Here is a 25,670-nt window from a genome sequence, read left to right on the forward strand (position 1 = left end):
CATGCAAAACCATAGCAGACAATTAAACAAAACTGGCAACAGCAGCAACATCTACATACATACAGCCTGACATAGGTTGCCAGTTACTGAAATGATAAGCGAATGTAAAGAAAACACACACACACACACACACACACCTTTGTAAGAGTTAGGGCCTGACAGAGACACCAACCAAACCTGGAAGAACTACATCCAACACAGGGAATCTGGTCACACTTGGGATCGCCTCTTGTTGCTTCACATAGACTAGAGCAGACAATTGACCAAAACACACATACAGTGTGTTTTGAACCTGTGACAGAAGAACTAACTAGTTCGTAGCCTGCCTAAATAATTTGTAATGAATACGTTGCTACTGCAACTGAAAAGCATCTTTGCACTTAAGATAGCTGCTACTGTAAAAATCTCTCAAGGGAAGGGATGGAGGAAGAGGAGAAAATAGTTGAGGGAGTTAAAGGATACACTGCGTTTTGATTATGTTTGTAGTTAATCTTGTCCGAAAAAAAAAGGCCATTCAAATACTATATACAATATAAACTCTGGAAAAGCAAGAGATTTGTTAGGGTTTGCTATATGATAAGAATTAACACATTTTATGCGAACAAAGTAAGATAATTCTAGTATGTCCATGTTTTAAAAGTTTTAAATGTTTTTAAAAAAAAAGTGTACCAAAGGGGTAGGTTGACAAACCAAATAACCAAATGGCCAAAGTGGAGCACTTTCAGAAAGAGATGGATCCAGCTCTGTTTTGAGTAGGACCACTACAGGAGGTCCTCCCTACCAGCGGCCATATCCCTACACCACCAGTCCCCTCTGCGTTGAGACAAGCTTGCCCCAAACAGACTAATTCTCACCCAGGACTCACTTTTTATCATCTTTCAAATATCTGATACAAAACTGCACTACAACTTTACAGTTTACCTGCATTTAATTCAGTTTGCACTGCTTGTACTGTGTCCACTTCATTTAACATGTCTACCACTGCACAGCAATACACATATACAGTAAAATGTCTCCCAAAATTCTTTCTTATCTAAGCTATTGTTGAGTTTTTTTGTACATTATCTTTGTCTGTCTCTGTTGCTAAACTGCTGAGTCTATCTATCTATCTATCTATCGATCTATAGTATAGACATGCCCAATAAACCAATTTTGAGTGGACATCACAGTTACGTAACAGCAGATGCGTCCATATTGGTGGCAGAAAAACAATGGACATCGGAGAGAAACAGTTGTCATACAGTTATCTTGCTGTGCCGCTGAATGTCAGAACAGGAATACAGAACAAAATAACCTTTTTTATAGAAAACCGTTGCCAAGGACACCGTGGTAGAAAATAAAGTTTGTCTCAAGTTAATTATATTCTCGATATTCAGGCTATAATTACTGATGGACGCTCCGTAGAGGAGTGTGTGTTTGGCTTACATGAACAGAATTACCGACGTGGTGAAAGATAATTCTTCATCATGAAAACTCACATTTGTCATGGATTTTACTGTCCTTGGTTAAAACTTGCGGAGACGTCTCCATATAATATAATTTATCTTGGAAGTAACAGACATCTTTTCAACTAGCTAGCTAACACTGTCTGCTCATTAACTTTTTGATCATAATAGAATATAGTAACTTTCACCACCACTCATTTTAAAAGGGACACTACAAGAAACATGCTCTTTGTTAAGATTATCAAATGGACATTGGCTCATCATTTGTTTCTAGCTGTCAGCGATCAGCTACAGGGTGGGCTAGCTATGTTAGCTACATTGCTAATGTAAGAGAGCCTTTCATTTTCCCTGCCTGAATGCAGATGGGAACCTATCTAAACACACATTATAGGCTATACGTTAAAATTAACAAAGAAAGTGTTTTGTCACGGTGGCCTTTCTAAACTAAGCAACGGTGAAAGTTAATATACTTTGTTTTGATCAAGGTGTTAATAATCAGACAGAGTTAGCTAGCTAGCACGTTGATAAGTTGTGCTTCCACATTAGATTATCATATGGAGACGTCTCCACTACTATCAATCAGTAAGGACAATAAGCCCAATCCATGCTTGAAAAACTTGAGTTTTTACAATTCTTATGATGGTTTATCTTTCACCACGTAAATAATTAAGTTATTCAATTAAGTCGAACACACACTCCTCTTTTGAGCATAAAAAAGCAGCAGTGATTACAGCCTAAATATTGAGATTCTACTTAACTGGAGACAAAACGTTTTTTTCCACTACACGTAGATCATTGAGTCATGGATATAAAAACCACTCATTGCAATAGGTTGAAAAATATAAACATTATAGTGCTTTTTACGTCCCTTTCTGTCACCGGTTTGGCTCCGCCCACAAAATACATCATCACTATTTACAAACACAAAAAGGGTCTATATCCACAGTTTAACTTGGCTTTTCGGGACCTTCTCTCTCCTTCACACAGATATAGATACGAGAAGCCAGTGCACTCCGTTACATCCAGAGGATCTAATCAAGGGACCTACAATTACTTAAACCATTAGAAGGATCAATGTTGTTTATGTCATGTATAACAAGTTACATACCACAGACTGAAACGCACTAACTTCTCATGTATCATGATTTTAAAATCACAGATAAGACATATTCAGCCATTTGTGAACTGTTCATCTAAATTAAAAGCATCCAAATTGACTCTAATGGAACAATACTTGTGTCTCAAGCCAGGCACTCTCTCAGCTCCCTCTTGGGTTTTATGTTTGGATAAATATCACCTTCCTTGAAGACTGATCTGCATCTTTAAATCACAGTCACTAGTCATTTGACATCGTTGTGGGATATGTAAATGATAATTTCTTGTGATATTTCTCTCTGAGTGGGTCCCGGTTTTGTTTATCTCATGCATGCAAATGAGGACATGCATGCAGGTTATCCGATACACAGTCCTACGAATATGGTCACACTATTCTACTGATCTACAGGTAGGGGTAACATGCCAAGATATGCAGCAATGCACCAGCAAAGGCAGGAAAGAAGACTGCAAACTAGCATACATGGATGTAAACAGTGCTGCATTTAACGTACTTTCAAAATCTGCTTTGCATTTTTTTTTTACACAAACAAAGAATTTGACTGCTTTTTTTCTTTTGCTTTTTTCCATTGTACTTAAAAAACTAAGAACAAGGTCAACAAATCTGAACACATATAAAATATACAGTAAGTAAAACCTGTAGGATTAACATTGACAGTGAATGATGATATGAACATGTTACTGATTTCATTGTTTATTGTGTGTGATGGCCTGTGAGGAGGAACTGTTCTTCCCACAATGCACTTGACATGTTTGTTAGACTTTAAGAAAACAGAACTTTTGTTTGTTTACAAGGAAAATAAACAGGGCCTCTTTAAGTAGCCTGTCGCCCTGTCAGGAAGCACAGACAGATCACTGATCGCTGTCTTCACTGACATCTAGTGGTGTAACCTGAGACTTGTCAAAACCAGTGACATTATACAGTATATGTGCTCATAACGACGGCAGTTTGACATGATAAGCCTTCTTAGATTAGATATTGACAGCTTTCACAGCTACCAGGTAAGACACAATTATTTTCATTGCAGTCAAATCAGATAATTGAGTCTACTTGTAAGGTAAGGTTTGGTAAGAGGTGTAGGTTTAAAGACAAAGTAGGAACTTCTCTACAACATTAAAGGTCCTATTGATTCTGCTTGTGCAGAATAAAAGTACTTGTTATATTATGAATGCAAATCAATTATTTAAAAAAAATTGACGGGTACAAAATTAATATTTTGCTTATCTCAGTGTATTATGTCTGACGTTTGGTTACTGCTTCTAAGAATGCCTTTTTGTAACTGTTTTTATGAGAATGAAGCGATTTGCTCGCAGTTTTTGCGTTGCGACACGCAAAAACTGCGCTCGAGGCGCCTGGGGTTTTTGCCGGAGCACCCCGACCTCCTCAAGTTGAAAAAACTTACTAGACTAAACTAGACTCAGAGCAGAAAATCGCCCCAAGTCATCTCTTTTTTCATCATCTTTTTTTCCCCATTGTCCAGTGAGATGATTTGAGAGGCGAACCTTCTGTGGCGGTCACGACAACAAGTTTTGTTTGGTAAACAATGAGAAAAACTGGTGGTAGCAGTTGCTAAATACCTAGAGCTGTATGGATAGATAGACAGCAGATTGTCAAACTGCCCCCGAGTCCTAGAATATGCCTGGAAACAGCCATTATCGAGGCAAAGCTCCTGGACCAACTGGTGGCACTCCCCATGATCCACCCTCTTTTTCAGGGTCTCATGTACCCACACAGATCTCTGTTTCCCTGTGCCCAACAAACTATTTGCTGACAGCTCTAACCGTCAACCAGAGCTACAGAAAGTACCCTCTGCCTCAACATATTGGGAACAGCAGAAGTCTTCTCTTTCAAGTCTTTGCTTGTTCCACACATATTCTCATCTATTTTCCAAACAGTTAACACAGATCTCATAGAAAGACTCAAAGATCTATTAGATGAACTGTGGTAAACAAAAGGAAAACATCTATTCACAGCTGATAGAAATTACTTGCATAATTACGCATCTCTAATGCATCTGTGAAACTCCTTTGCACAACTTTTCAGTGAGCCATCAGTCCTTATTTATTCATAAAATATTATGTACAAGCATGGATCAAAGAGGCCAAAGGCATGTTTAAATGAAATGAACAAAAATAAAACACTTTTTTCTTCAATATTTCAACAGGACATCTTCTCCATCTTAATGATAAAAAAAGGGTGTTGGACGGTTTGTTGTAGCTCTATTTTTAATTCAGTTGTCCATTGTGTAATGACTGCTTGAAATAATATTTTAACCTCCTAATGTCAACCAGTGGCATGGCAAACTCTTTAAAGTTTTGTATATGGAGCACCTGAGCTCAGTTTTAAAGGAGCACGACAGAGCTTCTGATAAGCTGTGGGCACCTTTCCTGAAGTAGCTTCCAAATAGTACAGCAGACCTAGTACATAGGGGACATGGCACCATATATTGACACCCGTTGAGTACCCCTGTGAATGTCTAAAGCTCTCTCCTGTGTATTATGGTTCTCTGAATTAGCTGTGTTCCTCCTGAGCTGTGATTCTTATCTAGGCTCTGTGATCTTTTTACAATGATTTCCCATGTAATGTGTATTTGGTGGATTTTTTGTTTTGTTTTTATGTTTGTTGTTGTTGGGTCATGTTTTGTTATTAAAATGGAAACCTAAACAAAAATAAATAATTTATTAATTTGACCACAAGTTGTGCCTATTGATGGAACTATTTTGCTTTTGTTACAACTTTTCAATGTTTTTTGAGTGTTAGGGTGCTTTCACACCTGCCCTGTTTGGTTTGGTTCAATCGTACCAAACAAGTATGGTATGTTTGCGCAGGTGTAAACACATCAATCGCACTCAGGTGCGTACCAAAACAACCGGACCGAGACCTTCTTGCATTTCATTTGTGGTGAGAACGTGTTCCAACCTTGATCTGAACCAACTGCAGTCATATGACACATTGTTTGGGTTAAACATGAGCATGTTACAGTCCTGGAGGATTATTAATGTGCACCTCCTCCTGTACTGCCTTAATATGCACATTCAGCACATCCAATGCATCAAAACATTGTTTTCTAGTTGGAGCCGCGCCTCGTTTTCAAACTGTATGGTTTGACTAAAATGAACAATGACAGCAATATAGTCCACGATGACCAGCGCTAAAATCAACCTGCGTAGTTGTCCCTCCATTGTGACATTAGAAAGTGTCACATTTACCCTGCAAGTTCTTCAATGTTTTGTTTACTTTCTGGATTTTTCCAGCATGGAAATTCTGACCAATCAAGAGCAGCTTTCTCGAGCAAGGCATTTGATCTGGTCCTCTTGTAAATGCTGCTGTGAGAACACGAACCAACTCTAGGTAATTATGCAACTTTGTAACAAAACTCTTGGTCCCAATTCACCCTTAGAGCATTTTGCAAACAAAATGTGTAATTTTAGCTTTTAGTTTAGGCCTGTGTGTGAACTGTTTTGAAAATGTAACTTCTGAATAGACAAATGTGTTCAAGTTAATGATAACTGTAAAATCACTAAAATAACTGTAAAATGACAGAAATGTATTTCAGTTTTGTCCTACAAATACTTTTGTGTCATGTTTTGTTTATAATCAATATCTCTGAATCAGCTAGGCTGTAAGATCATACCACATTGCCTTTAGTATGACCACATGCGTGTTGTGATAGGGTATTTTTTATCCAAAAGAAATAACCAGTTTAGGGAATGTAAAATCTCAGATTTTTAATTGGGACACCTTCCACTATCATCCCTGGGCTAACAAATTGAAATCATTATTTCATTTGAACAATTTGTCATTTATTTTCCAGGATACTTTGTGACATTCAGGAGATTAGGAGTGAAATGTGTTGCATGTTTAGAGAAAAACTGTCTGTTGATATATGATATATGATATAAATTAAAACTACGAATTTATTGTCTAATAAAAAAACAGCTGCAGTGTGGAACCTTATGTGAACTACAATCTAAACAAAAAACAAAGGTCCCTGTGTGCACAGCTGCGCTCAGGAACATTATCATTAGCTTTAGAGACTGGAAGGTTTAACACCACACCAGAGGGGGACAGAACTTGTTTGTTCTGTAATTTAGGTCAAGTTGAGAATGAGGTTCACTTCCTGTTTTACTGACCTGTATATGAAGACATAAGGAATGTGCGTTTCAGTATTTATGTTGATTACTTTTGGCTGGATGATCATGAAAAAATTGAGTTTTGTTTCAGAAAGGGAACCTTTTTTGTGGCTGAATTTCTTTGACAGGCCTGGGATAGAAGCCGGAGTATTCTGTTTCTGGACTGAGTAGTTCAATGACATGTACTTTTGATTGTTACTGCAACAAAATTGTAATGGTGTCTTGCAAACCCAATAGGGTTGGGCATATGTACGTGTGCATGACACAAATAAAAATCAATCAATTAATCAATCAGTCAGTCTAATTCACTGTGCGTAACATCGCGTCTATACAACTGACAGAGACTGTAGTCCACCACTCCTTTCACAAGATGCTTAAGAACAAACTGTTCAAGTTCAGTGTTACAGCTCCTTATCAGTTGCAAGGGGGCATAATTCCACCGTTTCTGGGTTATACATCTGAGTAAGCACTTTAACTACATGATTATGCAGAAGCCATAGTATCATCAGATTGTATAGTATGTCATGTAAAAGATGAAATTAATAGTCGATTAAAATGTGCTTTAAAATGTGCTGGTGCAGCTGCAGTTTTGATTTAAACCAAGGTGCATCTTTAGCATCCACTGTAATGAGACTTTTGGAAGTATTAAGAAACACACAACTACACATTTATGTTTAGCCTGAGAAGCAATAACAGGGTATTACATGACAATTTGATATCATACTATCTCAGACTAGTATTTGTTACTTAATATATTATACATATATTTAAACCTGTCACTGAAAAAAAAACACTATGCTCAATCTAGTGGCTTTTAACCTACATAAAAACAGATTCTGAAACTTTGCAATCCTATTCAAGGAAAACCTTATGAAACTAGTTGCCTTTGTCCCTCCACACATACGTATAGAGTGGACTTTGGAGCTGGGACAGTGCTGTATGTAGTTCCCACCTACCCCCCGCACAGAACACTTTTGGTATAAAAGACAGATGAAGACATAGGGGCCTCAGTCTCGTCTGAGTACTCACCAAAGGAGCGTAAGGGAGAGTTGCAGAGAGCCCATGATGGGGGAGTCAAAGCTCTGTCTTTCACTACTCCTTACCACACTCACCTTGGCTTGTAAGTATTTTTAAATTTACATCATATTACTTTTGATTGTGAATATCATGAATATAATATAATAGTTTTGAAGCAAACACAACAAAGCAAAAACTCTATTCTAATGAGGAGTTTTAAATCTAATTTTCTTATGATTGTCTTTACAGATGCCCAAGAGGAGCAGGGAACATGCTTGTGTAAGTGCTACGGTTTTCCTGTATTAATTACACAACTTGAACACGTAGCTATCTGACATTACCCTCTATTATTGTTTAGGACAGTGGTTCGTAACTGGTGGGTTGCGTTCCAAGAGTGGGTCATGGGTCCATTCTGAATTGACTGCAAGTGACTTGCAAACGTGTTTAGTTTGTAAGAAACGTTCTTCATTTTGAAGTACGGTGAAATTCCAGCTCAGAGCTGCATTTTTAAGTGTCGTTTCTTGCCTTAGAGTGAGTGACTAACAGACAGCTACTTGACAGAGACTGCAAACTAGCTGGACAACATGGCCAGATGCAAGTATGACGCTGAATGTCTTAAACTGTGTGGACCTTGAAGTAATGACTACGGAGAAATCTGGAACTTGTGGCTGGACCAGTTGGGAACCACTGATTTAGGATATTAAACATAACTGAACATTGATGCTATCTCATACACAAAGTAGTTTTTTTCTCAAATTACTGACGTAAAACAAAACATGATGTCTTATCTGAATTGCTGAATTTTTAGGGCACTTTCTCACAGTACTTGCAGCGTACTGATATCTAACATGAAACTCTACATCCTCTTCCAGTAAACCAAAGGTACAACGTCAACCACAAGTATGAATACTTGTACGAAGCTGAGTCCTTGAATGCTATCACCGGTGCTTCACACCTCAGGAATGGACCTAAGGCCACTTGCAAGGTACTATTGTGCTTTGAGAGCTAAATTCATTGTTTTATTCATTCATTCATTGTTTTAAATCCATTTAAGATGGATCCTTTGCTTTGTGCAGGATATCTAGCAGCTAAAATGATCTTTTTGAACAGGTTGAAATTGAAGTACCTCAGACTTGTCGTTTCATCATCCGCACCACTGACTGTAGTCTCAGTGAGGTGATCGACATGGACGCAGAGGGCAAACCTGTGTTCGGTCCTGCACCAAGCTCTGATGCTTTTGCTGCTGAAATGGAGAGGTACGTTCAAAGTTTTTCAATAAGACATATTCATTCACGTGAACACATATTGTGCAATGAAACAAATTTGCTAAAGGACTTAATGGTAAAAGTCTCACATTTTCTATAGATATCCTCTGAAGGTTGTGGTTGAAGGTGTGTATGATGTGAAGCTGTATCCCGAGGACGGTGAGACAACAACAATCCTGAACATCAAGAGGGGCATCATCTCTGCCCTCGCTGTGCCTCTGCTGGAAGAAAACGAGAAAAAGAACATGGTAAGTCTCCTTAATACTGTATGCTACAAAAAAAGACAGAAACACCTCTCACCTGCTCATGTGCTCAAAAACTGTAGAAAGAATTTAACAGCAATTACATTGTTTTCAAATCTCTATTCCTACCAATTTCAGCCCACCATCCACGGCAAGTGCAAGACCACTTACTCCATCAACGCTAGAGAGGACATTGCAACTGACATCAGCCTCACCAGGGACCTGTCCAGCTGTGACAAATTCAACCCCATAAGAGATCACACCAGCCCCCTGGCTCTTATCTCTGGCATGGTAAGATATCCAAGCAACACGAAATGCTGACAATTCCATTTTTCCTAGTAACATCAAAAAAGAGCAAACAACAACAGTACACTGAACATCTACAGTGTTGTTAAAATCAGTAGACAAACTGGATTCTTTCTCTTTCAGCACTACCCTCTTGCCCAGCTGGTCAGGAGCTCTCAGACCTGCAACTACAAATTTGACAATGAGAAGAAACACATGACCTCTGGGTCCTGCATTGAGAACCACATCCTCATTCCCTTCTCTCACAAGTAAGTCCAAGCTTAATCTGTACTCTATACTGTGTTCCTTTATGTAAGTGGACTAACTGATATGTGTTATTCCACTGTACTTTACAACCTTGTGTTGTCTCTCCACAGGAGAGAATACGGAGTTACCAATGTTGCAAAACAGGCACTGAATCTGGTTGAGGTTTCTGCTCACGATGACAGAGTCTTTGACCGCAGTAAGCTCCTCCTCTTATCTCTGTTCTTTGTATTTAAGGCTAATTATCTCCACCAGGCAAAAGGCTAGAGAGGATCATGCATTCAGTTAAGTGTACGTGTGCACTTGAACATGCTACACAGTGAGGACCTGAGGACATGAATGTGCACATTCATGTACGTAAGCTCACAAACCTCTCATGGCTGTGGTAATTCACAATTTTTTAAAAGCCTGTGTTTTACACATCACAGTCTACTGACTCCTTATTCCTGTTAACCAGCTGGTAGGGGTCACAAGTGATCAACAACTGCTAATCACATTGCAAAAGGCATACCCAGCAATTGGCAAGCATATAAATAAACCTTACCGAGTCTGTTTCAGGCATCATTTTGGCTTTTCTCATGGCTCAAAAAGTGACACCATAGAAAAGTTTGGTCTCATTTTGAACCAAAGCATTTGCAGATTAATTTCATGCCATCTATGGTTCGATCCACTGAAGGTAGGCACAATACGAGATAAATAGGTCCCCATTTTTATATTCTCTTCACCTCCAACATATCATGCACATATGCCAGACACTTAGCTGACCCTGCACTGTTTCCCACCCACATGCCGCCAGACGCTTGCTGGACATCTGCACTCTACTGAACAACTCAAACCTTGTCCTTGTGTATCATAGGTGGCATTGTCAAGGGTCTTCACATGGAAGTTGTCGAGGACAAGAGTGTTTTCCAGGACAAAGAAGCAGCTCTGAACCTCGTGAGAGAACTGGCCAATCTGCCCGCGACCGAGGGTGATAGGAGGGCCCACCTCTTCCACAAGCTTGTCACTATGGTCCGTGGAATGAAGACTGAGACCCTGAGTCCCGCCATTCCAGAGGCTCTTGCAGTGTCCCGTGTCCTGACTTACCAGGTTCTGGTGCAGTGTGGAACCCCTGAGTGCAGCAGTGCCATCATGCAGATCCTCAGGACTTTTGACACCTCCTCACTTGAAGTGGATGCCAGTGTTTTTGCTTTGGGACTCGTGTCCAATCCCTCTGACCTCCTGATCAATGACATGCTTGAGATGGCCAAATACAAGCCCAGCAAGCCCATCATGTACGCCCTGAGCAATGTTGTCAAGAGGTGAGTGAAGTTAACCACATTTTATTCCAGGTTTAATATCTAAATAATATTTCAGCAGACGTTTTCCACTCTGTGAAATAAGATACAAAGGCTTTAAATTCTAAATGTCTTTTTTTACTTCGACAGGTTTTACAAAGCTGAGGGAAAACTGATCCCTGAGATCTTCTCAGTTGCTGAGTTCATGGCTGCCCAGTTGGGTGACTGCTCTGGTGACAAGGAAAACACTTTCATGACATTGAGAGTGGGTAACTTTCCCTATAGATCAACATTTCAGTGACTGCTGACACCAATGTGCACAATATAAAAGTGTCATTTGATTCTAGGTTATTGGCAACATGGCTCCAGCGCTGGTATCTGCTGGTCCTGCACTCAGATCTGCTGTGATCCAGTGTGTCAACCAACCTGCTGCTTCCCCAGCTGTGCAGCAGGCTGCCATCCAAGTGTTCAGGCTGACTCCCGTCCCAGAGGAGGTGAGTCAAATTATTTCAAAGCTTTGACACATCACTGGAGTAATTACTTCTACTGGTTACTCATTTCATCCATGTTTAATGCTCACAGGGCAGAGAGGTTCTCATGCAGGTGCTTTTGGACAGCGCTAGCCCCATGCAAAAGCGTATTGCTGCATATCTGGTGCTTATGAAGGACCCCCAGCCCACTGAGCTGGCCCAGCTGGCTGATGCCTTGCCCAAGGAGCAGGACAAACAAGTCAAAAGCTTTGTGATCTCCCACATCACCAACATTTTGTCCTCAACTGAGCCAGAGACCCAAGAGTGAGTGAAAAGCAGCTTTTTATATACATGTTTTTAATGTGTTGTTTCACTACATGGTAAGTGGGTGTCCTAAATGGATAACCATCAGATGTTTAATAGTAACACTTTGTTCTTTCCTACAGACTGAGACAGAAGATTCTTGATGCCCTGCAGGGTAACGAGATCGGATCCACCATGGACCCCACCAAGTTCTCTCGCAACTACAAAATGGGATCTGTGGAGGGCAACATGATCTTTGAGGGTACCAGCTACCTGCCCAAGGAGCTCATGCTTGAAATGACTCTGAAGGCATTTGGCTTTGACATCGACATGATGGAGGTAAACATTTGAGGTGTTTTAATCCCAAGTGTGCTTTGAGAAGTTTTCAGTCAGCTAAGCTGTGACACTGAAAAAATGTTGTCACCTTCACAGATTGGTATGGAGGGGAAAGGATTTGAGCCAACTGTTGAGGCCCTGTTTGGAAAGAATGGCTTCTTCCCTGACACTGCCCTGAAGACAATGTACTTTGTCTCTGACAACATGCCAGTCAGAGTCAGTGAGATCCTGCAGAACATTCTCCCTGCTCTGAAGAACAACAGGATGAAGAGACAGGTACTCAAACCAAACTGCTTTGTCCACATGATTAAAACAACTCTAATTATGATCATCAGTTTTTTGATAAAGGAAAAATCTTGTAACAGAGCAAACACTTCTGTGTTTAGGCCTCACAAAACTTGATGAGGGAGATCGGACGCAACCTCAACAAACTGGTCAGGGACATGAAGATGGCAGAGTCTCCAGAGGCAATGGTTTATCTGAGGCTTTTCGGAAATGAGCTGGGATATCTGAAGACCCAGGAAATGGAGGAGATGGCATACTCTGCTGCCATGATGATTGACAGCATGTTCAAGATGTTCCCAACTGATGTTAGTTACTTTTTAAAGAGCATATTTGACTATGACAATTTGCATTGACAGAAAATCATGTAAATGATTTAAATGTCTGATGTGTTCTTTGTTTGCCAAAGATCATGAAGGCACTGATGACCAAGGCTGACAACACAATCTTTGCCCACTACATCTTCATGGACAATGAATTCTTCCTGCCCACTCTCACTGGTGTGCCTCTGAGGATTGAACTGTCTGGTGCTTTCACCCCTGGCATCAAGGGAGGACTTCAGATTGCTTCAGACATGGTAATTATCCAAAAATGTGTTTAAATGCCACCAATAACTTTTTTTTCTTTTAATAAACTGCATCAACACAGCTCTTCACATTTCTCCTGTGTGTCCATGCAGAGTGAGGTGACCTTCATGCCTTCCGCTGGCATTGAGTTTGTAACTCATGTTGGCTCCCACATCCCTGAATATGTCAACTCTGGATTAGAGATGCACACCAACTTTTTCCATGAAAGTGGGCTCAGTGCCAAGATCTCCATGGGCCCTGACAATGTCAAGCTGACCATCCCTGCTCCAGTGAATCCTGTGAAAGTCATCAAAATCACGTAAGCCTAAGTGAAACTAACGAAAACACAAGTCAGAAAGTGCTTTGCAGCTGTGGTTGTACTGCAACTGTTAAATAAGTTAATATGATGTATAAAGGGGAAAATGTTATTTCATCTGGCCTCACACAAATAATTTCGAGGATCTTGTCTTGATTGAAACAATTTCAACGTTTCTACAGTTAGATTAAAACAGCCAAAGTTGCATTTTAACTTTTCTGCATTAAAACTTAGAAACACCCTGGTGGCAGTGACTGGATCAGAGGTGAAGACCATCCCCCCTATGCTGATGGACAAGGTTGATGTCAGCGAGTGCACTCCTTTCTTCGCTGGAATGAAATACTGCACTGCTCTGCAGTACACTGATGCTTTCTCTCAGGAGACAGCCCCCTACTTCCCCTTCACTGGAGACAGCAAGTGAGCAAGACTTTCTCAACAACCAGCACAAAATTGTCTTTTAACAAAGAGTAACCTTGGAACACTGCTAAATTAATTGCATTATCTACACAGATTCGCTGTGGAGCTCCACCCTACTGGTGAAGTCACTGAGTACACAGCCACTGTTGCCTACGAGCTCCTCAGGGAAGGAGAAGAGGGCCGGCAGAAGGTTGACTCTGTGAAGTTTGTTCTGAGGGCTGAAGGTAACGAACTATATTGAAAAATCTTTCTGATGTATCACTTACTCGGTTAGGAAAAGCTTTACTGTTTATTGGCGTTCATAATATTAACCTCGTGGTTGGTCAACAACAGGCGCAGCACCCACTGAAGCCAGAGCAATCATGAAATATAACAGAAGGAAGAATGTCATCACAGCTGACATCCAGATCCCTGACTATGATGTGGAGGCTGGACTCAGGCTGGGTGTTGTTGATGGAAACACCAAGGGAAAAGGAACTCACTCCATTTCTCTTGACTTGATAAACAAGAACATCCCTCAGCTCTCCCTGGTTGGCCGTGCCAAGTAAGAAATCAACCATAAATCATAAAAAATAATGTCCCTCTCATCACTGAAAGTACACTAACTCCCTGGTACATTTTTCAGTCTGAAGGAAATGAAGGAAGGTATGCTGCAAGTCCAACTTCTTGTCCCCTCAATCAATGCTGATGCCACCATTACTGCGAACATGAAGCGTGATGAAGAATTGGAATTGGAGCTCAAGAATGAAATCAAAGTCATGGATGCCAGCTCTGAGCAGAAAATCAAAATGAAATATGGTAATATAACTTTCAATTTACTATATCTTTCCTGCTGGCATATTTTCACTTTAACCTGGGTCATAAATAGTTGATCCAAACAAGGTGACACTCATCTTTCTCTTTCTAATTTTCCGGTATTCTTTTTCAATTTTCTTTACAGGTGCCAGCAAAATTGAGATTGAATTAAAGTCGGACATGAACTCTGACATCTCAGGCATTCTTCCATACACTGACAAGATTAAAAAGTATGGTAATGATGTTCTTGACATGCCAGTAGGGGGGACTGAAATGTCACTCTACCAAATCTTCAAGGCATTTGTGGAGGTACGAATCTTTGATTTTACAGTTATTTTGACTGACAGATCATCTTTGATTCGATGTTGATCGGAGAAAGTCTAAAATAAAAATTACTTCTTCTTCAGGCAACAAACAACCACATGGAAAGATATGGTGCTGATATCCCTTATATCGAGAGCTTCAGAGTGCCAGATATTCCTGAGATTTCACTGCCAGAGATGCTGTTCCTCAATGCGTAAGTCTGAAAGATCTCGTTTAATATCAATAATTTTAAGTTTCAGAAAATGTTACTGTTGTAAGTATATTTTTTAATCTTTTTGTTTTATCCTAACAGTGAGGCAAAGGCTGTCTACTACTTCAACAACGAGCGCCTCACCATTGCTATCCCTCTCCCTCTTGGAGGAAAGTCAACAGAGGAGCTTAACTTCCCACCAGTTTTGACCACACTTAGCGTGTCTCTACCCCAGTTTGGACTGGAGATCGCCTCCATGGAAATTCCAATCCCAGAGCTTGTTGTCCCTGAGGACATTACACTGTCCATTCCTCTTTTCGGCAAAGCTGAGGTTTCAACACTGATGAAGAGCAACCTATATGACATGGAGGCCTCAATGGCTGCAGGCAAAGATGTTGTGGAGACTCCAAGCTACTCAGCTAAGTTTGATGTGAAAGGAACCTCCCCAGTTGACATCCTCTCAATACAGACTGAAGGTATTTTATTGTGATTATCATTCATAAATTTAAAATTGTGTCTTTCACTCTTGGTGGAGCAGTGTTCAGCTGCAATTACCAACTTTCACTGATGCGAAACAATGTGACTTGATTTGAGTTACAATGTTTGTAAAAACTTGCTAAACTAATGGATTAGAATCTCATTTTTCACGAGAAGTAATCCCACTATGCAATTATCAGTTGTCATTAATCTTTTCTTCCTTTGTGTTTTATTTAGGCTCTGGAATGTTGGCCATCACTGATTCCATCAAGGCCGAGCTGAAAAGCTCTTTGACTCATAAATTCCTTGAAGCCAGTATTAGTATTGTTGAGGATGCAACCATCACAGACAAAATCAATTTGAAATCAAGCAGCAAGATTGAAGCCAGTAGCCCACTGGGTCTCAGTATGGCACTCGAGCACACTGGCATGACTGGATTCAACACTGAAGAAATCTCTGCTGACAGCAGCTTTGTTGGAATGTTCAAGGCTGGACCCATGTATGCCAAGACCACTTCAACGCAGGTGTTAGCCGTCTACCCATTCAGGCCAGAGGCAACGATTGACTCCACCGTCAAGGTTGACTCCACCATTGTTAATGCCCAGAACACAATTGCAGCAAACCTGGCCAATGGTGAATTCTCAGTTGTGTCTAACACCAATGCCTTTGAAGACACCTTGACCCATGTTGCAGAGCTTTCTTTCAAAGACAGCAAGCTGTCACTGAAATGTGATGCAAATGCCCTTGCTCTTGGCGTGACGATCCGCAACCAGGCTGAAGCCTCTGCTGGTGCTGATGAAGTTGTCATGAGAATGGAGACGAACGCAGACCACTCTGAAAACCGTGTTTACTCTCTGCTGACTGCCTCTCTTGATGTCAATGGTCTGGCTGTAAACAGTGATGCCACAATGAAGCTCCTTGAGAATGAGGCTACTCACAAGGCTACTCTGAAAATGAATAAGGATGGTTTGACCACAAGTGGAACAACCACCCTCCAGAGCCCCCTGTCCCTGGAAAACACCTTCAATGGTGGGCTTGATGCTTCAAAGGCTACTCTATCTATTACCAACAAGGCTGCAATGCACGACACAAAGGTCGATAATGCCAACACTCTGACCATCACTCTCTCTAGTCTTGACTTCAACTCAAAGGCTGAAGCCACTGTCAGTGAGTATTCCTCCTACACTCATGATATCACCATTGACCTGAAACCCTATACTGCCTCTGTTAATGTTCAAAACAACCTGAAACTTCTGGAGGCCAACTTCAATAATGAGGCTCAGCTGCAGGCAGAGCTTTACAAAATGGAACTGACTGGAAGCATGAAAACAACCTATGGTGAGGAAGAGATCAAGCACACCTATCAGGTAAATTATGCTGATATGACTGGTAATGCTAAGTGCAGCACCACTGGAAAACTCTTTGGAACCCACATGAGCCAAAACACTGAGCTTGAAGTTATTGGCCTTGCTGCCACAATCACCAATGATGCCCGCTTCAACTCCCAGCCAATGTGCTTTGACCACACCATCCGTTGCAGCATTGTTCCTTTTGATTTTAACCTTGACGCCATTTTCAATTCTGATGGAGACATGACCATGTATGGAAAGCACAGTGCCCAGCTCTATGGCAAGTTCCTCCTTAAAGCACAACCCCTAGCCTTTGCTAACTCACATGAATTCAGAGCATCAGTAAACCAGCAGCTTGATAACGGTTTTGTGCTTGAGACGGTCATTAACAACAACATGGATACTGTTCTGTCACTCCCAGAGCAAAAGTCCAGTTTTAAAACAAAGGCTAAATTGAATGACAACAATTTCAATCAGGAGCTGAGTATTTACAACACTGCTGAGAGAGCTGGAATTGAGGTTTCTGGCACCATCCTCACAAACATACTCAACACAGACTCCACAGAGAACCAGGAATTTACCATCTCTGGCTTCCTCAAGTATGATAAGAGCACAAATACTCACATCATTGAGTTTCCTATTGTTGAAAGTATTTCTGCTTTCTTGGAAAGCATCAAGTTGCTTGTTGTACGTGTTGCAGAGACACTGCAAGACTACATTGACAACGATGACATCTGGACCAAACTTGAAGACTTATCACAAAATATAGGGGAATTTTATACCAATCTGAATATAGAAAGCAACCTCGTTCAGATGAAACAGAATCTGGATGATTTTACCCAAAACTATGTCATCTCCATGGAGGATATGGAAACCTCTTTGAGAAATCTGAAGGTTTCCGTTGAGAAACTATTGGCTGATCTCACAGTTTATATCCAGCACTTTGCTGATCTCATGAAAGAGATTACTGGTAGTGGCACATTCCCTGAAACCCTCATTCAGAAGATCCAGGAACAGCTGAATAGCATTAATGAGGAGTATGACATCCAGGCTATTGTTGTGTATGTGATTGATACCATGAAAGAGATGATTCAGCAGATCGACCTGGAAAAACTGAAGGGCAGCAGCATCGCATTCTTGTGTGATATTGATTCCAAGTATGAAATCAAGGCTCATCTACAGGAGATCCTAATTGATATGAAACAAGTAATTGAAAACTTCGACATGCAGAAATTTATATTTGACCTGAAGGAGTACATTTCCTCCATCAACTTTAAAGCTCACATTGAGGAACTACTGAGTCAGATTCCCACAGAGATTCTCAGTGATATAACAAATTACATTGGGGGAATGATCCAGGACCTTGATGTTCCAGGAAAGATCAATGCACTCTATGCCATGCTAAGAGAGTTGATTGTCAAGTTTGAGGTTGACAAATATGTTCAGACTGTCTTGGAAAAGGTTACGGAGCTCATTGAGCAGTTTAGAATTGAGGAAACCTTCAGGGCTGTAGCCAAGATGGTAAAGGATGCAGATATCCCTACCAAATTCATGGAAATCTTCCATGGTGCTATCAACTACTTAAAAACAACTGAGATTACAGATATAATTTCACAGTTGAATTTATATATTGGCATAATGGAGCAGAAGTTGAATTCATTTGATTACAATGACTTTTTAGATCACGCCAATCGAATGATGGCCAAGTACACTGCTTATGTGAATGACCTTATAAGGTCTCTTGAAATCCCCCAGAAACTTGAGGCCACAAGAAATTTTGCCAACTTTATCTTATCGTCAGTTAGAGGTTTTGTGGAACAAGTGAGAGAAATTAAGATTGCAGAATTTATGAAATATGTGAAGGATATCATTGACCAGGTTGTGTTAACTAATCTGAAGGGATATGCTGAAATTGCAAAGCAGGAAATAGCAAAATTGGACATCAATGCTGAAATTTTCTCTTATTTGCAGTTGGCAAGGAAGTGCTTTACTGAGTTCACAACCACTGCTGCTGATATGTTCACCAGTATGGTTGAAATGATAAAGAATGTGGCACCTCAGCAAAAAATTGTCAGTGAGATATTACAAATCATTGAGGGGCTAATTACTGGACTGAGAACAGCCGAGTTGAACATGCCATCTTTCACCATTCCTTTCACTGATCTCCTTGTGCCTTCCATGAAGTTCAGCATGGATAAGCTTCACCAGTTTGAAATACCAACACAGCTGGACATCCCTGAGTTTACTATCTTGGGCTTCCACACTGTGCATGCCACCACCATCTCACCTAATGACATCAAGCAAAGAATCATCGACTTAATTGATTACATTCTCAACTTTGAGAAGGAGATGTTTGATATGGATGCTTTGTTTGAAGACCTGACTTTGAATTACCTTCCTGCCATGCCTGAGTTTTCACTCCCTGAGATCACTGTACCTGAGTTCTCCTTCCCCACTCTTCCTCATGTTCCAGCAGAGAAACTTGTTAAGACTCTCCAACTCCCAACATTCAGACTGCCAGTCATTCCTAGTAAAATCATGATTCCAGGATTTGGTAAAATGAGTTATGAGATAAAAGTCAACACCCCTATCTACACTGTTAGGAATGCTGTTGAAGTCCAAAGCTCTCCTGACATAGATGAGACTCCTGAGCTGACAGCTTTTCTGACTTCCCAAGGAACATCTCCAAGATTTGAAATCCTTAACTTCAACCTGGATTCCACTGCTCGTATTGCTGTTGTCCAGGGGCATCGTGTGATTGCTGCTGAGACCCTTAAGTTCACTCACAATTTTCTTGCATTGGACCACCATGCATCTGTGACATTTTTTGACTTCTCTGCCCAGGCCTCAGCCAAGACCACAGCGAAGGCCACCACAGCACCTTACAAGGCTGAGCTCTTAAATGAAGGCTTTTTGACTACTAAGGGTGGCTTATCTGCCACTACTGACACTTCCTATAAACATGTGCTCAACCTCCCTAACATGGGCATCGCTGGTGAGACATCTGTAACTCAAAAAGCTGTGGCCTGCCAGGAAGGTACTTCTATCACGATAACTGTTGGAAGTCAGGGTATTACCACCATTAACTCACATGAGAATACCCATAAGAGTGACCTGCAAGTCACTGTCAATCCAAGTACTGTCAAGTTGACCTTCATTAGTGACACAGATACATTCCTTTTGAAGATGAAGCAGACCGTGAGTACTGATTTTGTCATCTTCAGTCATTTCAAGTTTGATTTTCGATCTGAAGCAGAAGGCCCAACAATCAAAAACAACCTTTTAGTGGGATCAGTAAATGCCAATCTGCATGACATGGAGCTTGAGCTCAAGGCAACCCAAAACACAGATTTAACTGGTATTGTCAATGGAGACGTATCCAATGTGATCGATGTTGCTCTCAGTCCCAAAGCCTTTGTGTTTAGCTTTCAGAATAAGGCTAAGGGAAACACCAAGGTCAATTTTAATGATGCTCTTACTGTCAAAATAGATTTGCAGAATGATTACTCTGCAACCTTCAGGCCTGACAGACAACATATGAACACTGTAGCTCTGGCTCGTCTTAATCAGTACAAACTGTTCTGGAACTTTACTGTAGACAACAATGAGAGAGAGGCTGTCATCCTTGCTGCTGTAGAAGGAGAAGCAAACCTTGATTTCCTGACTAGGCCCATGAGCATTCCTGAGTTTTATATTCCACTTGTTAACCTCCGTACCCCAGCTATCAGTGATCTTGACTTGTATGACCAAACCAGGCTGAAATACATTTTGACCACTCCTGAGCAGTCTTTTAATGTGGATACCAAGACTGTTTACCAGAAAAGCCAGGCTGCCCCCCTCGTTGATATGATTGGTCTGATCCAGATTCCCTCTATGGGCAACCTAATTACAGAGCTGTCCGTCAAGTCTGCCATCATTAATCTGAATGTCAATGCTGGTTTCTATGCTGAGGATGATCTTGTGTTCCGTCTGGGAGCTACCACAGCCTCTGTGTTTGATAGTCTACAAGCTAAACTTGATGGCACCACCAGCCTCACCACCAAGAGAGGAATCAAGTTGGCCAATTCCCTGTCCCTTGAAAATCGTCACATTGAAGGCACTCATGACAGCACTATCAGCATGAGTACTGAGACATTTGAAACTGCAGCCACTGTGGCTACTGTTGCAAAGATTGCACTGCCCATACTTAACCTGGAGGCAAACCAAAATTTGATTGCAGACACCAAAACCAAAGCAAATGCTGTCTCAACCTTGAGGATGAGGGGTGACTTCAACATCCCTTTGATCAAGGCTGTTGGAAAAGCCGACATAGACCACAGTCTGAAGCTGGAGGGAACCTTTGCGTATGTTTCCATGGAGTCATCTACTAAGGCCAACATGGACGGCACTGTGCTTGAAGACTGTCTAGTTTTGGGAGTCCTGGATAATGATGTTAATCTGTACCTGAATAATGATGGCCTTCGCTCCACCTCCAAGGTTATTGTTGACGCCAAACTTAACTACGGCACCACCAAAGTCATTAGCATGGATGTAAATGAGAATCTTGCTGTTGATGCCTCTCTGAGCCATGTCTATGCAGTACTGAAGTATACTGGCAACAATGAGGCAAACGTGTTCAGTTTCAACACCAAGGGGAAGCATGTTGCCCAGGCTACCATTGACTTTGCACCAACATCTTCCTTGACTGCTGATATTGAGATTGACATGTCTCAGCCAAGCAGCCTGGGTGACCTCACCATCTTTGAAAAAACTGTTGCTGAGGTGACAGCCACCAAGCAGAAGATCTCTACCAATGGCAAGTTTGTCAGCCCACTGTACACCACAAATTTCGCAGCTGAAGTAGAGGGTAACGCTCCAGTCTTCAAAGTCACCTTCAAGTCCTCTGCCACCTCGGTCATTGTCCTCCTGGAATATGACCTGGATTGTAAGTTGTTTTTATTTTTGTCATATATAACTTTTACATCTTAAATAAAAAACATAATTGTTGTTTTTTTAACTAATTTTTCCTCAATGTGCTTCAACAGCTTCCATTATTCTTAACTTTGAAAATGATGGCGTAAGCCTGATTGGGAAGGCAGTTTTCACCCATACTGATATGACCATGGACATTCAACACATTGTCTCCCATACACTGAGGTAACACGATAAGCATCATGTGTGATATATTTTGGATTTTACAGTTGTAATATGACTTATTGCTCCAGATTACACACATTTTTTTCTCATTTCCCAACAAAAGACTCCATATGATTAAAGATATTTGTGATTGTTTTCTGTCAAATAAGTCTTTTTCTTGGGTTAAGCTGCCTTCTTTACTACAGAAAAGTGACACATTTCTGTTTGTCCCTACAGTGACTCCCGTCTCACTCTGAATGTGGACATTAACAGCCCTGCCTTCACTGATGTGAACTTGCGTTACGTTGTCCGCAAAGATGGAATCAGTGCCACAATTTCTATCCCATCTACTGGCTTTCTGGGTGTTCAGCTCCAAGGCAGGGTCCCATCTCAGATGAATGCCAGGCTTTACGGACGTTATGCTGTAAGGATCTAATACTGTTATTATATATGCACAGTTACAATGATCAAGAGTTTTACATCACATCTAATGTTTTTGTTTTCTGTTTAACAGTCCGATCCTGGGAAGGATGTTGATGTCTTCACCATCAGAGCTTCTGTCAAGGATGTTGATAAAATGAATCTAAAGATGGTCTTCAACATGGAAGCCCCTGACATCATGCTCAGCGGACTTCAGGAAAGACTTCCTGTCATCATCTCTTGTTTTTCTAGCTTTGCTGAGAAATATCAATGGGTCAATCATGCTACTCGGCTGAAGAGTATTATTATTTATTATACTGAGGAGGCCCATAACATTGCAAACAACCATGCCCCAGATCTGAGCCAGGTGTCCATCCTCTTTAGGAACACTGTTGCTCAGTACCAGAAGACTCTTCAGGTCTTCCTGGATGATGTAATCAAGGTCCTGAGGGAGACCAAGGTCAAACTGCCTGGCTCTGAGGAGATGACCCCTCTCATTGATGTGCTCAATAAGGTGACCATCAGCATTACTACTATGCTAAAGAAGGCAATGCATCTGGTGGCTGTCAGTGCAGAATATTCTTTCAGTGCCATGCTCAATATGACCAAAAAAATTCAGGTCACTATGCCCATTGGTGATGTCATGGCTGGAGTCAAAATAATTGACAAGATTAAGGACTGGGTAAAGACTGCGCCTAATCCTATTGCAGGTCTCCTGAAGCACCTGGAGAGTGTAGATGTGCTCCTTGAGAAACTGGGTGACACCTTAAAATTCGTTGTTGACAAAGCTCAGGACTTTGTTGACAACAACTTGAAGTCTGATGTCCTTGATGCCATTGCCGTCTACATTAATGCTTTCTATGACCAGTATGTTAGCTTTATGAAAAGTATCACAGAGTATGCAGACACAGCTGTGGACACTGAGTCTATAAATAACACCATTAATTACAGTCTGGATGTTTTCAGATCTGTAGTGAATCAGTTTCACAGCACCGTTACTGACTATCTGGAGCAGGCTCCTGCTGAATACAGATCCTATGTAAAAGTAAAGGGTAGAAAGCTTGAGATTAATTTTTGATTTAATCTCCGACAAAAGCGTAAAAGACTGACATGCTACAGTATTACCTAAACATAAATGTGTAAGAATTAATATAAAAATAATTGATAAACAAAACAAAAAAACGGATGAAAATAAGTTATCAAGTTTAGTTTTATTTAAAAAATAGATGGTTAAACACTGAAAGAAGCATATAATACTGATATTACATGTAACAACTGTTTACAATAACCTGTATACCATGTGTTGCAAGTGTCTTTTTCTATCATTGTGTTTGACAGAGGTGTGAAATAAAGTGTTAACTAAATATTGTCGCAATGTCATTATTCATTATTCACAATGTTTAAAGACACTACTACCTACCTCTGCAAGGACATAAACAGCTAACTATAGATTTCTGAAGCATATAAACCACAATGTATGAATGCATGAATAGTTACAACAAACTAAGTAGTTTTATCTTGGAATGACAAGACTATTTCATTTATAAACTTAGTTTATTTGATTTATAAGAGGACAGTGTGCAATGACATTAATCATTTACAAGAAATGAAAACATGGTTGCACCAAATTAAGCTAACTAATCTCCCTCTGTAGACCTACACATAATAAGTTGATGCAATAAATAAAATTCAAGGTGCAATGCAGACTACAGTAAATCCATGCACCTAACATAGAAGCAGTATGTACACACTGCACAATACAAAATACAATATAAAAAACACAGTACCTACCTTGTACAGTGACCAGGTTACCAGTGCAGACACCTTACATAAAAAAACAGTAAGTACACACACTGCACAGTACCAAATCCAATATGAAATGCACAATAAAAATAACTGAAATAAATTTTCTTTTTAAAAGTGAGTGTACATTGTATGGTTGAATTTAGAGATGCACCGATCCAGCTTTTTCAGTTTCGATACTGATCCTGATGCTGTGGCTTTGATTATCAGCCGATACTCGATACCGAACCATGGTTGACCTAAAAAGCTATACTTTACATGTCAAACAGAAAAGACTAGAAGCATCAGGCATTGATGACTACACAGTTCCTTCCTAAGATAAAATGAGACAAGATGAAACAGATTAATGCAATGCTGAACTATTTATTTTTTAACAAAAATAAACAATTGTGCAACAGCAGTTGAAATAGTGTGAAATACCTCCACACAGCAGATTCTCTCCTTCGCTCCATGACGTATGACGTAGCTCGTATCGCAATAGATTTAAAGGGAAAGGATCTCCTCAGGTATAGGTTGCATTTTCCGATACCCGGTCCATCTACTTTGATGATATCAGGGCCAATATACGATCCAGATAATCGGATCGGTGCATCCCTAGTTGAAATACAATTTGAAGTACAATAACTATATTTTTCCGTGACCAAGTTGACAATTTCTCTGCCTTACACAATAAACATCGGTGACTACAATTTAACTGAATCTAGTGCAAAACTACACTTTATAACTCATACAAGATAAAGGCATACTTTTGTCTTGTATGTAACATACATTTCCATATGCAAATGTCCCATAATTTAAAAAACTGCCATTGAGTTAAATGTAACTATATGTCTAAGTTTATTATTTTAAAAAATTAAGGTAAAATCTATCTAAATATTGTTAAATCTGTGGCGCCATCTCCCCAACACAGATGTTTTAATGAGCAGACAAAGCACCAGCATCAAGTTGAGCAAAATTTATCATGTTAGATAAATACTGCTACCTCATCATTTAAGGTTCCTTTAAGATTGATGAGACATGATCTAAAAAGACTTAGAAAAAACTGAGTACAGTGTTGTGAACTGTGTTAAAATGCATACTTTAATTGCTTCAAGTTACTCTTTTTTAATCATGTCATTGCGTTTTCAATATGATATTGTATGTACAAGGACCCCAATGTAAACAGGATAGCAGAGCACAACAACTTTGTCTCAAACTCTAAAGCTGGCACAATTGTGCTCTCTATGTTGGATATCAGATTGAAGAATAAGACAACAGACGCACGAATGTAATTTCTATTAGCAACCACAGGGGGCCACTATAAGACAGGGCTCTGGACTAACTTAATACATCAGTTGCACCAGCACGTAATTTAGATGCACACAAAAAATGTTACTGCGCCTTTTGAGTCTGTAATAATACATTTCAAGTGTTACCTTTTTGTCAGTTCCCATACACATTGAAATTTCTTAGCAAATAATGTGAG

The 25,670-nt window shown here is 40.3% G+C and overlaps 1 protein-coding gene across 1 annotated transcript; it reads left to right on the forward strand.

Annotated features, from left to right (window-relative positions):
* The first annotated feature begins 7,722 nt into the window (after positions 1–7,722).
* On the forward strand, positions 7,723–23,766 carry LOC117270832 (apolipoprotein B-100-like). The gene is made up of 28 exons (XM_033648744.2): positions 7,723–7,812; positions 7,959–7,988; positions 8,582–8,694; positions 8,820–8,965; positions 9,075–9,222; positions 9,355–9,507; positions 9,646–9,770; positions 9,879–9,964; positions 10,622–11,066; positions 11,193–11,307; positions 11,390–11,536; positions 11,625–11,836; positions 11,959–12,154; positions 12,248–12,427; positions 12,538–12,741; positions 12,843–13,010; positions 13,113–13,318; positions 13,550–13,732; positions 13,826–13,956; positions 14,066–14,276; positions 14,358–14,530; positions 14,673–14,836; positions 14,935–15,044; positions 15,144–15,517; positions 15,756–21,791; positions 21,892–22,003; positions 22,220–22,406; positions 22,497–23,766. The coding sequence occupies exons 1-28, from the start codon at positions 7,755–7,757 to the stop codon at positions 23,478–23,480; spliced, it is 11,397 nt and encodes a 3,798-aa protein (XP_033504635.2). The 5' UTR covers positions 7,723–7,754; the 3' UTR covers positions 23,481–23,766.
* Positions 23,767–25,670: the final 1,904 nt, after the last annotated feature.

The sequence above is a fragment of the Epinephelus lanceolatus genome, chromosome 13, assembly GCF_041903045.1.
Source record: "Epinephelus lanceolatus isolate andai-2023 chromosome 13, ASM4190304v1, whole genome shotgun sequence".
Classification (NCBI taxonomy): domain Eukaryota; kingdom Metazoa; phylum Chordata; class Actinopteri; order Perciformes; family Serranidae; genus Epinephelus; species Epinephelus lanceolatus.

Coding starts and splice junctions, on each gene's coding strand:
- LOC117270832 (XM_033648744.2), top strand. CDS start 7,755: ATGATGGGGGAGTCAAAGCTCTGTCTTTCACTACTCCTTACCACACTC. Junction 8,966..9,074: donor TTTGCTGCTGAAATGGAGAG/GTACGTTCAAAG, acceptor CATTTTCTATAG/ATATCCTCTGAAGGTTGTGG. Junction 12,155..12,247: donor TTGACATCGACATGATGGAG/GTAAACATTTGA, acceptor TCACCTTCACAG/ATTGGTATGGAGGGGAAAGG.